At 41.6% G+C, this 17,020-nt stretch overlaps 3 protein-coding genes and 1 pseudogene across 3 annotated transcripts; all 4 read left to right on the top strand.

The window, feature by feature from the left end:
- The first annotated feature begins 152 nt into the window (after positions 1–152).
- On the top strand, positions 153–2,622 carry LOC100243685 (cytochrome P450 81Q32). The gene is made up of 2 exons (XM_002283186.5): positions 153–1,289; positions 1,748–2,622. Exons 1-2 carry the CDS (start codon positions 252–254, stop codon positions 2,366–2,368), a joined length of 1,659 nt encoding a protein of 552 aa, XP_002283222.3. The 5' UTR covers positions 153–251; the 3' UTR covers positions 2,369–2,622.
- Positions 2,623–3,590: 968 nt separating this feature from the next.
- Positions 3,591–5,845, top strand: LOC100267741 (cytochrome P450 81Q32). Its single transcript, XM_002285069.5, has 2 exons — positions 3,591–4,630; positions 5,057–5,845. The coding sequence occupies exons 1-2, from the start codon at positions 3,752–3,754 to the stop codon at positions 5,675–5,677; spliced, it is 1,500 nt and encodes a 499-aa protein (XP_002285105.1). The 5' UTR covers positions 3,591–3,751; the 3' UTR covers positions 5,678–5,845.
- Positions 5,846–6,916: 1,071 nt separating this feature from the next.
- Positions 6,917–8,235, top strand: LOC100854747 (cytochrome P450 81Q32-like; annotated as a pseudogene).
- Positions 7,523–16,081, top strand: LOC100260792 (cytochrome P450 81Q32). Its single transcript, XM_002283199.5, has 2 exons — positions 7,523–9,790; positions 15,257–16,081. Exons 1-2 carry the CDS (start codon positions 8,915–8,917, stop codon positions 15,875–15,877), a joined length of 1,497 nt encoding a protein of 498 aa, XP_002283235.1. The 5' UTR covers positions 7,523–8,914; the 3' UTR covers positions 15,878–16,081.
- Positions 16,082–17,020: the final 939 nt, after the last annotated feature.

Genomic DNA, 17,020 nt, shown 5'->3' with positions numbered 1-17,020 from the left:
AATATTCTACACAAGGAAAAAGTATATGAGACAGGCTAGGCTGGTCCCTTGATGGATAAGTCTGTCAATTTATGTCGAACATACAGTTTTTAAAATTTTGGGCAGCAGTTTGGCCTCATCAAAACATTGGATCCAGTTATCCCAAAGGCATCTAAGGAGATAAGAAAAAGCGTCAGGGTTGAATGGCATTGGTCTGCTCCATATATACATTTGATGGGTCCATATATACTAGAATAAACCATCAGTGATGGATGCCAACTACTGATCCTTTTATTGCAAATTTGCAAACATGGTATGCTGTTGCTAGGCTATCAACCATGGTGAACAGGGGTTACTATCCTTCAAGGGTGGCTGATGCTTACTCCAAGTACATCAACTTTCAGGCCATCAGTACATCCATGGACACCTCTTATTGCTACATTCTGCTCTTCCTCTTCATATACTTTCTTACCAAGCACTTTTTCCAATCCAACAAAAAACTCCCACCAAGTCCTCCTCTCTCCCTACCCATAATAGGTCATCTCCACCTCTTCAAGAAACCCCTTCATCGCACCTTTGCTAAAATTTCTAACCAATATGGTCCAATCCTGTTCATCAGATTTGGCTCTCGCCCTGTCATCATTGTGTCTTCCCCCTCTGCCGCGGAGGAATGCTTCACCAAAAACGACATTGTTTTTGCAAACCGCCCCCGCCTACTGGCTGGAAAACACCTGGGTTACAATTACACCACTCTTACCTGGGCACCATATGGTCAACATTGGCGCAATTTAAGGCGTATAGCTTCCCTGGAGATATTGTCATCCAATAGGCTTCAGATGTTCTATGACATCCGGATTGATGAGGTCCGGGCACTACTTTGCCAGCTCTTCAGAGCCTCCAGTGAAGGTCAATTTTCTGCTGTGGATATGAAATCCATGTTTTTTGAGCTGACACTTAACAATATGATGAGAATGATCTCAGGAAAGAGGTACTACGGTGACAATGTTACAGAATTGGAGGAAACAAGAAAGTTTCGGGAGATAGTGGCAGAGACCTTTGAGTTGAGTGGGGCAACCAATATTGTAGATTTTGTACCATTCTCGAAGTGGATTGGATTAAATGGAATCGAAAAGAAGTTGGTGATATTGCAGGGGAAAAGAGATGGATTCATGCAGAATTTGATTGAAGAGCACAGAAGAATGAGAAGTCCTTGTGAAGGGAGGAGCAAGACTATGCTTGATGTCCTATTATCATTGCAAGAAACTGAACCTGAATGCTATACAGATGACATCATTAGAGGCATGATGCAAGTAATCTCTCTTCACCTACACTCTAGACAAACTATTAATTATTCTAGCTTCAGAGGTAAACCTTCTTGTTACTTGAAAAAAATATTCAACTCACCTCAATCAACTCTATCAGGAAATATAGTTTTCAGAAATTGCCTCTTAAGTAATTCCATTCTATACGGGATAATCTCGGTTTTCACTAAAAAGATACTGAGGTAAATTAGTGGAAGGCGATGGCCAAACTTTATGTCAAGTTGTGGTTCTTAATCTGGAAAGCAATTGAGAATCCCTTTATATAGAAAATGATCAAACCAATCAAACTCAAAGAATGGGCCTGCAAGTAATATCATGCTGTTCCAAAGTATTCTCTTATTTAGAAATTGTGGCCAAACGACTGTACTTGTCCAACTATAAAAGGTTTTAAACATGTGAGTTCTTTGGGGCAGTGAATAATGCAGATTGTTATACTTTGTGTGTAGGTCATGTTATCAGCAGGAACCGACACTTCAGCTGGGACAATGGAGTGGGCAATGTCACTTTTGCTGAACAATCCAGAAGCCCTTGAGAAAGCCCAGGCTGAAATAGACTCCCACTTGGGAAAAAGCAGGCTGATTGATGAATTAGATATAGCAGAGCTTCCCTATCTCCGTGGCATTATTAAGGAGACACTCCGAATGTACCCAGCTGCTCCACTGCTAGTACCCCACGAGTCATCCGAGGAGTGCACTGTGGGGGGTTTCAGAGTCCCAAGTGGTACAATGCTGTTGGTGAACATGTGGGCTATACAAAATGATCCTATGTTATGGGCAGAGCCTTCAAAATTTAAGCCAGAGAGATTCCAAGGTCCAGAGGGACAAAGAAATGGATTCATGTTTTCGCCTTTTGGGGCTGGGAGGAGGGGGTGCCCCGGGGAAGGATTGGCAATGCGGGTGGTTGGGTTGGCCTTAGGCTCACTGATTCAGTTCTTCGAGTGGGAGAGAGTTGATGAGGAGATGGTGGACATGAGCGAAGGAACAGGGCTCACCATGCCCAAAGCTCAGTCCTTGGTGGCTAAGTGTAGACCACGACCATCCATGGTGAGCCTCCTTTCTCAACTTTAGGGACACTTTTTGGGTCCTTTGGTTTGTGAAGTTTATCATTGGAATACGGCTTATAGCCTCCAGAGTATCGGCCCTTCCACCCTTCCGGCTTCCACTTTAGTTGATGATGTGCATGGAAATGCAGCAGACTCATCTTGGCTTGGGCTCACAGTATGCATTTGCTTCATTTGTTCATCCAAACAAATTCTCTACTTTTTGTTCCCTTCTATCCTGCTAACCTCATGTGCAAGTGATAAAGCATTTGGAATTTGCCAGGCTGCCAGTGAAATCCCCATCTAAACACCCATAAACTAGTTATCAATGGCCATGAAATTCAAGTCATAATGCCATTTTATTAAATATCATAGTAATAAAATTAATACCTTGTCCACATAGACTCCCATGTAAGATTGGTGAAACCTATACCACTACTGCAGGATGCCACAATTCAACTTTCCCAAAAATGTTGGGGCAATAATTTGTTCATTTGCACGCCTACCTAATGAGCCCACTAAAATTATAAAAGAAAATCATATCTAATCAAATGAACTGTTGTGAGTTACCACATCTTTACCTCAGGCTTAATGGTGCTTGATAATTCTGAAAAAAACGTACATATTTAATAAAACTTAATATTTATTACTTAATAATTAAAATTGATTTTAAATCAAATTATTTTTAATTTATTAAATTAAAACTTATTTCTTATTTTTTACTTTAAACATTAAAATTGTTTAATGAAATTAACATAAAATTTATTTTAAATTATCAAATTAGCATGTATATATATATATACTCTTATTAATTATAATTAATATTTATCACCGTTATTTTTAAGTAATATTTATTTTCATTAATCTTAAGCAATTAATTTATTTATTAAATATTTGTACTTAAAAGTATTACTTTTATATATATATAAAATAAATTTAAAATATTTCTTATAAAAAATGAATTATAAATATGGAGTAATGATTAATAAATATATTTTCTTTAGATGTGAATAAATAAGATAAAAAAAATTTAGAATTAAAAATAAGTTAATTATTTTAATTTAATAATTAAAATAATTTTTTAATTTTAAATTAAAATATTAAGTTATCAAATATATTTAATCTATTTAATAACTTCAATTGAGTCATTAAATCATTTTAACCCGAGGAATTTTTATTTTTATTATTTTTTTATTTTCTCAAAATGTGTTTAAGACGGAGGTCATTGTTTGGAAGATATGACTTATGATTTATCTCATCCGATTAAATAGCTATTTTAATAGTCATTTCTAACAAGTTGTGTGGACTTAAAAAGTCGAACTTGAAACCAGTGGAAATGGAGTGTCGGGATGGAGGGCCGAGACTCCACCGGTAGCAGGGGCAGTCTGGCAGAATAGATATTTAGGCATCCATGGAGATGCTGTACTTCTATATCCCACTTTTCTTTGTCTTGTATGTCTTCACATCGCACTTCCTTCACAAGTTCCGCAATCTCCCACCAAGTCCCTTCCCCACTTTGCCCTTGATCGGCCATCTCTATCTCCTTAAGAAACCGCTGCACCGAACCTTATCCAAAATTTCGGACCGCCACGGCCCCATACTCTTCCTTCGATTCGGTTCCCGGCCTGTACTCCTTGTTTCCTCACCTTCAGCCTCTGAGGAATGTTTCACCAAGAACGACGTCGTTTTTGCCAACCGCCCTCGCCTGATCGCCGGCAAACACCTAGGTTACAACTATACATCCATGAGCTGGGCCCCCCACGGCGACCATTGGCGAAATCTCCGGCGAATTTCCTCTTTCGAGATTCTATCATCCAATCGTCTTCAGACGCTTTCCGGCATTCGCTCCGATGAAGTCCGATCTCTGGTTCGCTGGCTTTTTAAGAATCAAAGTCAGATGGTGGAAATGAAATCTGCGTTCTTCGAGATGACACTTAATGTGATGATGAAGATGATCGGCGGAAAGCGGTATTATGGTGAGAATATCGGGGAGGTGGAGGAGGCTAGGATGTTTCGAGAGATGGTGTCGGAGACGTTCCAGTTAGCAGGTGCGACGAATATGGTAGATTTCTTACCAATTTTGGGCTGGCTAGGGTTGAAAGGGACAGAGAGGAGGTTGATTAAGTTGCAAAAAAGGCGAGAGAGCTTCATACAGAATTTGATAGAAGAGCACAGAAGGAAGGGAAGTAACTGCGAAGGGAGGCAGAAGACGATGATTGAAGTTCTGTTATCGCTGCAAGAGACAGAGCCTGAGTACTATACAGACGAGATCATCAGAGGCCTCATGCTAGTAAGATCCATATTTCCTTCTCCAAAATTTATAGATTTAAAATGAAAAATTCATCTGATTGAATTCGCAAAATTCATCTGATTAAATTTGCAAAATACAATCTTATACGATAATTAGCAATAACTTGTCAAATTCTTTCTGAACCATGAAAAAAATTCAAAATAAACAATTTCCATTTCTGTGGACAAACATTCAAATACCCTAAGGGGTGCCAATGTCGGATTTGTTGAGTCTTGGCGACTTTCAGTGCAATGTTCAAATAATTTGGTCTGCTTTCCTGTTGAAGGAAAGAGGTTCTGAAAATGGGATTGCCCAGTGAATATTGCTTGCTTCTTTCTGTTACCTACTATTCGACTTTGCTGAACTCTTCTCCCATCAATTCTTTGAAGTACAAAACCTAATCTGATTACTTGTCTTTGCACGCAGTCTATGTTGACCGGAGGAACAGATACCTCGGCTGGGACCATGGAATGGGCATTGTCGCTTTTGCTGAACAATCCAAAAGTCCTTAAGAAGGCACATCAAGAGATTGACGACCGCTTGGGACATGATCGTCTGATTGAGGAACTGGACCTAGCCCAGCTTCCTTATCTCCGAAGCATCATTAAGGAGACACTGCGTATGTATCCGGCAGGCCCATTGCTAGTCCCTCATGAGTCGTCAAAGGAGTGCTCTGTAGGAGGGTTTCGCATCCCACAAGGCACCATGCTGCTTGTTAATCTGTGGGCTATACAAAGTGACCACAAAATTTGGGGTGATCCCACAGAATTCAGGCCAGAGAGATTCGAGGGTGTAGAAGGGGATCGAGATGGGTTCAAGTTTGTTCCTTTTGGGTCAGGGAGACGAGGTTGTCCAGGGGAGGCCCTAGCCATCCGCATAGTTGGGCTGGCCTTGGGTTCTCTCATTCAGTGCTTTGATTGGGAGAGGGTTGATGAGCAGATGGTGGACATGACTGAGGGGGGTGGTCTCACTCTGCCTAAGGCTCAGCCTTTACTGGCGAAGTGTCGGCCTCGTCCAACCATGGTCAACCTCTTTTCCCAACTCTGAAACAATCAAGCCCCAAGCCCCCACATGGCTAGTTTCTTAGGCATTTCTAGAATGGCCCAGGGATGCGAGTGTTGTATGTCTCTACTCTCCATTAAATGTTTTCTTGGAATGTGTGACACTATTGTTGGAGATATGGTATATAAGATAAGATATAGGTCGCTTTCCTTATTTATGAGAGCTGGAGTGGTACAAAGGCCATTGCATTGATTTCTTTACCATCCAAACATTGATTACAACTGATATCTTTTGAAATAATTCCTAATAGGATATGGATGAATGTGAGGACGATGACAGCAACTAGTTTTGCATGTCATTGTGGATCAACATTTAAATTCGGAGCTGCAAAAATATTATGATGGGCGTATGAGGTGCAAAATTTTTATAATGGGACATGTTCCTCTCAAAAAGGTCAGAATCGATGTACGTTTGACAGGATTTTTAACCACTACTTTCAACTTATAAAAAAATGTTTTTGAAGAAAAATTAAATATTTGATAAAACCTAGAAAATATTTTTAAAATTTTAAAAAATTACTTATAATTAAAAAAAAAAATATTTATGGTATTTTAAAGAGAAATATTTAATACATATATATTTTTTTTAACATTTAAAAAAAAAATTCAATAAAAACATTTCATGTAAAAACGCTAACACTATCGAACCTCTCGATACTCATTATCGTTTTCTTCAGTTGTTTTATTGTTTGTATGAGCTCGAGGCAAAAGGAAATCTTGGAACCAGAAACATTGAGGTAAACTTGAATTCAAGCTTTCAAGTCTTGATCCGATCAAGAAAGACTACTAGTTGCGATGGACGATATATTCACATTCCATCAAAGTCACATCCAAATCATAGAGTAGGCCTCTCCAATAGTAATATTCTTGACAATCCTTCAATAGATCAATGCAAGGGAAGAGTTTGGGACCAAAAATAGCTTTTACGACACAATAAATATATCTTTAAACACCTTCTCAAGCTTATACTCAAAACAGTCATTTTACTAATGTCTAGGAGTCACATGATTTTATTTTATTTTTCTAAATTAGGTTGAAATTGCATTTTTAAAATATGGTTTCTTTAATCTGATTTGGAACTACGTTTTGAAGAAGTGATTCCAATCTATTTAAAAGAATAAAAATAAAATCAAGTGGCTCTGGGTGATAACAATAAAATTGCTGCTTTAAATATAAGTTTGCAAAGGTGTTCAAAAATAATATTTGCTCTGAAGGTAAGAAACTGATGATTTTTGAGTTGACACTTGACAATACGATGAGAATGATCCCAGGAAAGAGGTACCAAGGTGACAATGTAAGAGAATCGGAGGATACAAGAAAGTCCGGAAGATAGTGGCAAAGACCTTTCAGTTGAGTGGGGCTACAAATGTTGGAGATTTTGTACCGCTCGATGAAATAGACTGGAAAAAACAAGTTGGCGATAATGCAGGGAAAAGAGATGGATTCATGCAGAATTTGATTGAAGAGCACAGCAGAATGAGGAGCAGTTCTTGTAAGGGGGATGCAAGGCTATGCTTGACGTCCTAGTATCAATGCAAGAAACTGAACCTGAATGCTACACAGGTCACATCATCACAGGCATGATGCAAGTAATCTCTCTTGACCTACGTTGTATACAAACAGAAAAATTGTTAATGATTCTAGCTTCAGAGGTACACTTCCTGTTACTTATAAAATAATAATAATAATAATAAAAGGGATGATTTCACTTAAAGGATACAGGGATAAATCAGTTGAAGGAGATGGCCAAAGTTTACACCAGGTTGAAGTTTTTAACATGGAAAGCAATTGACAATCCCTTTGTATAAAAATGATCGAGCCAATCAAGCTCGCAGAATGGTCCTACAAGTAATGTAATGCCGTTCCAAGTATTCCCTTATTTAGAAATTGTGACCAGATGACTGTGTAGTTGTCCAACTACGCAAGGCTTTTAACATGTGAATTCTTCGAGGGCAGAGAATAATGCACATACGGGACAATTCAGCATGGAGGGACACGTCAGCTGGGACAATGAACTAATGAAGTGGGCAATGTCACTTTTGCTGAACAATCCAGAAACCTTTGTGAAAGCCCAGGCTGAAATAGACTCCCACTTGGGAAGGAGCAGGCTGATTGATGAATTAGATATAGCAGAGCTTCCCTATCTGCACGGCATCATTAAGGCGACACTCCGAATGTACCCAGCTGCCTCACTGCTAGTACCCCACGAGTCATCCGATGAGTGCACTGTGGGAGGCTTCAGAGTCCCAAGTGGCACAATGCTTTTGGTGAACATGTGAGCTATACAAACTGATCCTATGTTATGCATGGGCAGAGAGCCCACGAATTTTAAGCCAGAGAGATTCCAAGGTCCCGAGGGACACAGAAATGGATTCATGTTTTCGCCTTTCGGGGGCTGGGATGAGGGATTGCCCCAGGGAAGGATTGGCAATGAGGGTGGACATGAGCGAAGGAACAGAACTCACCATTCCCCAAGCTCAGTCCTTGGTGGCTAAGTGTAGACCACGACCATCCATGGTGAGCCTCCTTTCTCAACTTTGGTGACACGTTTTGGGTTCTTTGGTGCCTGTGAAATGATGAAGCATTTGGAATTTGCTGGACTACCAGTGAAAGGCCCATCTAAACGCCCATAAAATATTGGGCGCATCAAAGAGAGGTTCTCGCTTTCATTTAGCATTGATTCACTCAGAGATTCCCGCTTCCATTAAGCACTGATTCACTCGGAAGTCGTAGTTGGTAAGGAATTAAGTGCTAAAGAAGTAGTCTTGATCTGTCATTCCTCCCGCGCCCACCGTCGATCAGGGCCTATTTTCACTATTTGAAAGAAAAGGCTGAGTTGCCACAATTCAACTTTTCCCAAAATGGTTGGGCAACAGTTTGTTTATTACTACTCGAACCGACTAAAGTTGCTTGGTGGTGTAGGACAATTCTGACAAAAAAAAAAGAAAAAAAGTACGAGTAACAGAGGAAATTAAAGCAAAGTGTTGACTGACCTCCCATGGCACATGATATGATGAGAAGAAGATGAGAAAGAGAAACCACTTAGTTCCTTGTCCCTCCAATTTTATGTAATGGAAACCGCCATGGCACATGACATTTTGCTTTCCTTTTTACCAATTTCTCTGTGTCTTTATAAAGTCATTTTTTTGGACGCCTCATTACCTTGATACTTTTATACCTGTACTGTAGGCATCGAGGATTGAGAATAGATATTTAGGCATCCATGGAGATGCTGTACCTCTGTATCCCAATTTTCTTAGCCTTGTATGTCTTCACATGGCACTTCCTTCACAAGCTCCACAATCTCCCACCAAGCCCATTTCCCATTTTGCCCTTGATCGGCCATCTCTATCTCCTTAAGAAACCGCTGCACCGAAACTTATCCAAAATTTCGGACCGCCATGGCCCCATACTCTTCTTGCGATTCGGTTACCGGCCTGTGCTCATTGTTTCCTCACATTCAGCTGCTGAGGAATGTTTCACCAAGAACGACATCATTTTTGCCAACCGCCCCCGCCTGATCGCCGGCAAACACCTAGGTTACAACTATACGGCCATCGGCACAGCTCCCTACGGCGACCATTGGCGAAATCTCCGGCGAATCTCCTCTTTCGAGATTCTATCATCCAATCGTCTTCAGATGCTTTCCGGCATTCGCTCCGATGAGGTCCGAACGCTGATTTGCCGGCTTGTTAAGAATCAAAATCAGGTGGTGGAGATGAAATCCGCGTTCTTCGAGCTGACGCTTAATGTGATAATGAGGATGATCGGCGGAAAGCGGTATTACGGTGAGAATGTTGGGGAGGTGGAGGAGGCTAGGAAATTTCGAGAGATGGTGTCGAAGGCGTTCCGGTTGGCAGGTACGAATATGGTAGATTTCTTGCCAATTTTGGGGTGGTTAGGGTTGAAAGGGACAGAGAAGAGGTTGATGGAGCTGCAAAAAATGAGAGACAGCTTCATACAGAATTTGATAGAAGAGCACAGAATCAAGGGGAGTAAGTGTGAAAGAAGGCCGAAGACGATGATTGAAGTTCTGTTATCACTGCAAGAGACAGAGCCTGAGAACTATACAGACGAGATCATCGGAGGCCTCATGCTAGTAAGATCCAAATTTCCTTCTCCAAAATTTCTAGATTTAAAATAAAATTTTCATCTGATTGAATTTGCATATTAGGATACATTTTTAAAATTAATTAGTTAATATACTTTAAAACACTAGAGAAAACATTATCCTGGAACCAGTTCCCTGGGACGTCATTTGTTTTGAGTATATTTGGCTCTGTGCCAGTCAGGGGCATCAAAGAGTGGCATTTCCAGGATTCGAACTTAGGTCCAAGCATTAAGGCTTAGAACGTTGCCCTCTTGGCACCATCTGGGCAACGTCCTAAGCCTTAAAGCTTGGACCCAAGTTCGACTCTTGGGGAGATCACTTTGTGATGCCCCTAACTGGCACAGAGCTAAATATACTCAAAACAAATGACGTCCCAACATAAACGTCGTAAAGGATTTTTGGAAGAAAGAAATTGAAGAATTATAGCATTGCAATTCTCATTGATGTGGTTAGCATATATACATATTGAATGAACACGAAAATAGGAAACTGATTACAAAGAAATAGGAAACAAAACAAATTGAGTAACTATCTAATAATACAAATAAATGGTATAACTACAAATATTCAAACGTGGAAATCCCTTGATTTTCTCCCTTGACTTTCTCAACTTGATTGTATATCCTTATCATGGCCCCGCAAGATGAACGGCCGTGGAGCAAGTCCAATCTTGGCCTTGAGTGAGTCAAACTGAGGACGAGCAAGAGGTTTGGTAAGAGCATCGGCGAGTTGATCAGAGGCAGAGATGTGTGACACTCGTAGCAAACCATTTTGAACTTGTTCTTGGATAAAGTGATAGTCGAGGGCAACATGTTTCATGCGCGAGTGAAAGACCAGATTGGAACAGAGATGTGTTGCACCAACATTATCACAATAAATAACTGATTGTTGGGGAAGAGTGACACCGAGTTCGGTAAGGAGAGAGCAAATCCAACGAATTTTCGCAGCAGTAGAGGCCATCGATCAGTATTCAGCCTTGGTGGAAGAGCGAGCCACAGTTCGCTGTTTCTTAGAGCTCCAAGAAATAGGATTGTGACCCAAATAGATTATGTATGCACTGGTGGAGGTGAAATCATCTTTGTTACCTGCCCAATCAGAGTTAGAAAAGGCATGAAGGGCTAGTGGGGAGGTCCGACGAAGTGTGATGCCGTGGTTTAAGGTGCCACAGAGATACCGCAGCAGACGCTTGACTGCATTCCAGTGGTCACTTGTCGGTTGATGCATAAACTAAGAGAGTTTGTTCACCGTATAGGCAATGTCCGGTCGAGTGAGGGAGAGATACTGAAGGCTACCAACCACTGTTTGATACTCGGTCGGGTCAGATAGTAGGGTTCCTAATTGTAAAGTGAGAATCGGACTAGTTGCTAGTGGTGTAGGAGTAGGCTTGGCTTCAGTCATGTGAGTTCTGTTAAGTAGATCGGCAATGTATTTGCGTTGACTGAGGAAAAGACCATTGGTGTGGGAGGTAACTTCCACTCCAAGGAAGTATGTCAGGGGGCCAAGGTCCTTGAGAGAGAAGCGCTGAGAAAGTTGTTGAATGAAAGTCTGCACTGCTTTAACATTATTCCCAGTGATAATGATATCGTCGACATAGACTAAAAGATAAAGAATGGTGCCATGGTTATTGAAGATGAACAAGGAGGTATCGACAATGGAATTGATGAAGCCAAATTGGAGAAGAAATTGGCGCAACTCATGATACCAGGCACGTGGGGCTTGTTTGAGGCCATAGATAGCCTTGCGTAGCTTGTAGACATGATGAGGATGATCGCGATCAATGAAGCCCGGTGGTTGAGACATAAACACATCCTCAGTGAGAGTGCCTTGAAGAAAGGCATTGTTGACATCAAGTTGTCTTAGTGACCAACCCTGGCTGACCGCAAGGCTGAGAACAAGGGGGACAGTGGTAGGTTTGATGACTGGACTGAAGGTTTCAGAGTAGTTAATGCCAAGGCGTTGGTGGAAGCCTTTAGCAACCAATCGAGCTTTGTACCTGTCTATGGAGCCAATAAGTAAATATTTAGTGCGAAAGATCCACTTACAACCAACCAAATTTTGAGTGGGATGAGATGGCACTAGGTCCCATGTCCCATTACGTAGTAAAGCATCAAACTCTGCAGACATAGCTTGTCGCCACTTAGGGTCCTTGAGGGCTTGGGTAACAATGGTGGGTTCAAGGGTAGGTTGTTGGAGTTGGGCTGTGAGGTTAAGCTTTTGAATTGGTTTATGGATGTTGCGTTTGAAGCAAGTGACTATGACATGAAGTGAGGGTGAGAGGACGGGTGGTTGATTAGGGTCATTTTGAGTAGGCGGGAGGGGTGGGTTATTGGCACAGTCGCACTTGGTTTCTGGTACGGGCGCACTGGAATGGCTATTGGGCTCTAGTGTAGGTGTGGCACAGGTGGTATTATGTTGGCTTGGGGCGGTAGGAGTGAGCAGACTTGATGAAGGAGCAGAGCCAACATTCACGGATGGTGTGGCCACGACTAGTAAAGTCATAGAGCACCATTCAGAGATGGTGGATGAAGTGGCGCGAGGAAGAGAAGTATGAGAAGTGACAAAGGGAAAGATTGACTCAACAAAGCGGACATGACGGGAAGTGTATAGACGAGCAGTGGATGTGTAAAGACATAGATAGGCACTTTGAGTGGGAGAGTACCCGAAAAAGATGCAAGGGGAGGAACGAGACTCGAGTTTGTGGGATGTGTATGGGCGAAGCCAAGGATAGCAGAGACATCCAAAGCTTCGAAGTTTGGAGTAGTTAGGGAATGTGCCAAAGAGTTTGAAATATGGTGAGAGGTGATTTAGAGTTGGTGTAGGAAGACGATTGATGAGGTAGGCAGCAGTAGAAAAGGCAAAAGGCCAATATGATAGAGGCATGGATGCATGGGTAAGTAGAGAAAGACCCGTTTCGACAATGTGATGATGACGATGTTCAGAGTACCCATTGTGTTCAAGAGTGTGAGGTGGAGAAGTAAGATGTGAGACCCCGTTCCCATTGTTAGAGTAGAGAGTTATAATTGGATGGTTAAAGAATTTTTCGACTAGGGCCTTAAAGCGCACAAAGACATCATACGTGTCAGATTTGCGTTTAAGGGGATAAAGCTAGATATATTTTGTAAAATGGTCGACAAAGATGACATAGTATTTAAAGTTATCAGTAGAGTAGACTGGTGATGTCCATATATCAGTAAATATAACTTCAAGAGGGGAAGAGGTAGAGAGAGTAGAAGTAGAAAATGGTAATTTATGACTTTTATTGCATTGACACGAATTACAATTAAAATTGAAATTGGACGGACGAGAGACATCTAAATGAAACGAAGACATAATATTTTTGAAGATTGACAAAGAAGGATGACCTAGCCTATGATGCCACTCGGACAAAGTGGTCTTGACACTAGAAAAGGCAATTAAAGGACGTGACTGGGTAGTGGAGAGTGGTCATTCATACACACCATCCTTAGTTCGACCCTGCAAAAGGATTGATGGAAGTATTGTTAGACTTGCAAAATTGAGAAATAGAAATAAGATTACGTTTCATGGTGGGAACACATAAAACATTAGATAGAGTAAAGGAGTGAGAGGGAGTGGTAAGAGAGGTGGAACCAGTGTGAGATATGGGGAGACCAGAGCCATCGCCGATCATAATTTCATCTGTGTCATCAAAAGGACTATGGAGAGCAAGATTGTGTAGGCTAGTGGTGACATGATGTGAGGCTTCACTATCAAGTAGCCATGTGGTGTTGGGGGGAATGGCGGTTGCAACATTTTCTTGAGCTTGCCAGGGAGCTGGGGGTCGAAATTGTGATGAATTACCGGGACGAGGAGGTGGTTGCACCTACGGAAATTGTTGTCGGAAAAGAGGACAGCGGGAGACTACATGACCTTGAGTACTACACCATTGGCAGCGACCAAGGAATGGACGAGCAGGAGAACGGTTGTCGCGGGTGTTGGTGGGAGAATTTGTTATGATACCTTGAGTGGGTGTGGATGTGGACCCAGGGAGCCGAGGAGTGCGATTGGTGACAAACCATGGAGTGGAGCGAACATTGGTGGCATGAGCAGATGCCGGTTGGGGTGAGGGGCTTATCTTATTGCGGAGAGACAATTCTTTGTTGATGAGTTTTTCATGGAGTTCATCAAAAGAGATGGTGGAATCACGACCGTTGACAGCATCAATGATGGATTGATAATTTTCATCAAGGCCTTCAAGTACTTTTTCAATCAGATCTTCTTGGTCAAGAGGCTTACCAAGAGCAGCAAGTTCATCGGCCCGAGTTTTAATGGACTGCATGTAGTCTGTAATGGACTGAGAACCTTTGGTGATGTTTTTAAGATGGTCTTTGAGTTGCTTGATATGGCCACGAGATGGGCGAGCATAGGTGTTGGCCAATATTTGCCAGGCTTCATAAGAGGTTTTTGATTGGGTGATGAGAGGAACTAAAGTAGGTGAGAGAGTGCCGACAAGGGCGCCAAATAATAGTTTGTCTTGACGTAGCCATGTTTGGTATGTAGGGTTAGTAGAGACAACATTATTGGTGGTGATGGTGGTTGGAGGAGCAGGGTAGGATCCATCAATGAATTTTTGTAGATCATAGTCGATGAGAATGGCTTCCATTTGGGTTTTCCAAGAAAGATAGTTGGTGGGTGTGAGTTTAATGGAGTTATGGATAGTAATCATGGTTAGTGGTTTTGTGGGTTCCTGGGCATTAGGGATGATGATTTGAGTATTCTCAGTAGTCATTGGAATGAGGAGGATGAAAGGCTTGCTGAAGATTGAAGAACGTGGCTGGGAAAAAAAAAAAAAAAATTAAAGAGCAAACCTTTGCTCTGATACCATAAAGGATTTTTGGAAGAGAGAAATTGAAGAATTATAGCATTGCAATTCTCATTGATGTGGTTAGCATATATACAAATTGCATGAGCATGAAAATAGGAAACTGATTACAAAGAAATAGGAAACAAAACAAATTGAGTAACTATCTAATAATACAAATAAATGGTATAATTACGGATATTCAAACGTGGAAATCCCTTGATTTTCTCCCTTGACTTTCTCAACTTAATTGTATATCCTTATCACGTCGGCCCTTTTTGCTTTGGTGACCAGACCACTGAACTGTGCCAGTCAAGGGCACCACAGTTGGAGCCGGACAGTGCAGAGTCTTAGAACTGACGTCCCTAGGATTCGAACTCAAGACTTAGTCTTTTTGGTTGCCCTCCTGGTACCATCTAAGCTACTAGCCCATATGGTAGTCCTAAGCCTTAAGGCTTGGACCCAAGTTTGAATCCTGGGGAGGCCACTTTGTGATACCCCTGACTGGCACAGAGCCAAATATACTCAAAACAAATGACGTCCCAACATTCCCTACTATTCAACCTTGCTGAACTCTTCTCCCGTCAAGTCTTTGAAATACAAAGCCGAATCTGATAACTTGTCTTTGCACCTAGTCTATGTTAACCGCAGGAACAGATACTTCAGCCGGGACCATGGAATGGGCACTGTCGCTTTTGCTGAACAGTCCAGAAGTGCTTAAGAAGGCGCAGCAAGAGATTGACGTCCATTTGGGACATGATCGTCTGATTGAGGAAGTGGATCTAGCCCAGCTTCCTTATCTTCGGAGCATTATTAAGGAGACGCTGCGTATGTACCCAGCAGGTCCATTGCTAATCCCTCACGAGTCCTCAAAGGAGTGCTTTGTAGGAGGGTTTCGCATCCCACCAGGCACCATGCTGCTTGTTAATGTGTGGGCTATACATAATGACCCCAAAATTTGGGCTGAGCCCACAAAATTCAAACCAGAGAGATTTGAGGGTGAAGAAGGGGAGCGAGATGGGCTCAGGTTTTTGCCCTTTGGATCAGGGAGAAGAGGTTGTCCTGGGGAGGGCCTAGCCATCCGCATGGTGGGCTTGGCCATGGGTTCACTTATTCAGTGCTTTGATTGGGAGAGGGTTGATCAACAGATGGTGGACATGACAGAAGGGCACGGTCTCAGTATTCCTAAGGCTCAGCCTTTACTGGCCAAGTGTCGGCCTCGCCCAACCATGGTCAACCTCCTTTCCCAACTCTGAATCAATCAAGCCCCAAGCCCCCACATGGCTAGTTTCTTAGGCATTTCTAGAATTGATCGGGAATGCGTGTGTTGTATGTGTCTACTCCCTATTAAATGTTTCCTTAGAATGTGTGACATTATTGTGGTAATTAAGGAATAAGATTGGATATAAGTCGCTGTCCTTTATTTATGAAAGCTGGAGTGGATTTCCTTCCCATCCAAACATTGATCACAACTGATGTCGATCTTTTGAAAACACGTAGTTTTGAATGTCATTGTGTATCAACATTAAAATCTGGAGCTGCAAAAAGGTTATGACGGGCATATGAGATGCATAGTCGGTATAGTGGGACCCGTACCCGTTCCTTTAGTACAAACTTGGAGACTCATAAAGACCCGAATCCGTCCCACAGGGACCGATCAAATGAATTTGTAGTATTATCCATTCTGTTTAGTTGCTACACTGTTTGTGTTGACTTGAAGCAAAACGAAATCTTCCAGCCCGAAGCATTGAGATAAACTTGAATTCAAGCTTTCAACTGATCCTATCAGGAAGTCTACGATTTGCAATGGACGATATATTCGTATTCCATCATGGCTCTCCACTAGTGAAAATTCAACCAGCAGTGAAAAACAAGAAAATATGAGACAAAGAGAATCGCAGTGGAGAACCGACGAAAATGTTTCCCACGATTGCCTTTACCGATCCAATGGCTGTGAATGGAGATGCCGCAGCATGGGACGGCAACCACTGAGTGACTCTGATATCGACATTATCTTCATCTTGGCTACTTTGAAAAAGAGCTTTATGTTTATTCTCGTAATCATTGAGAAGCGTTCATTGCATGGTTGATCATGCAGCCTCCAACTGTACGCTTACACGTTCACGGTGATGAGCTTTTGCTATTTAATATTTGCATATTTGAATGAATATAACATCTTGATTCAAATTTCTCTTCATGTTTTTTTAGAAACTACATGTGGCCCGGTTGTTAGGTGTCAGTATCCATTTTGTGAAGCCACATCACTTCACTACTAAGAATGCCACCTTTTTTGGACGAGCCAGAAACTTTTACTGGGGGATAAAAAATTATTCATAATTATTTTTAAAAATTATGTAATTTTAAATATTAATTATAAAAATGTTTCAAATTAAACAACT

The sequence above is a fragment of the Vitis vinifera genome, chromosome 18, assembly GCF_030704535.1.
Source record: "Vitis vinifera cultivar Pinot Noir 40024 chromosome 18, ASM3070453v1".
NCBI lineage: Eukaryota > Viridiplantae > Streptophyta > Magnoliopsida > Vitales > Vitaceae > Vitis > Vitis vinifera.
This window is presented reverse-complemented; position numbering and strand designations above follow the sequence as displayed.

Coding starts and splice junctions, on each gene's coding strand:
- LOC100243685 (XM_002283186.5), top strand. CDS start 252: ATGCCAACTACTGATCCTTTTATTGCAAATTTGCAAACATGGTATGCT. Junction 1,290..1,747: donor TCATTAGAGGCATGATGCAA/GTAATCTCTCTT, acceptor CTTTGTGTGTAG/GTCATGTTATCAGCAGGAAC.
- LOC100267741 (XM_002285069.5), top strand. CDS start 3,752: ATGGAGATGCTGTACTTCTATATCCCACTTTTCTTTGTCTTGTATGTC. Junction 4,631..5,056: donor TCATCAGAGGCCTCATGCTA/GTAAGATCCATA, acceptor CTTTGCACGCAG/TCTATGTTGACCGGAGGAAC.
- LOC100260792 (XM_002283199.5), top strand. CDS start 8,915: ATGGAGATGCTGTACCTCTGTATCCCAATTTTCTTAGCCTTGTATGTC. Junction 9,791..15,256: donor TCATCGGAGGCCTCATGCTA/GTAAGATCCAAA, acceptor CTTTGCACCTAG/TCTATGTTAACCGCAGGAAC.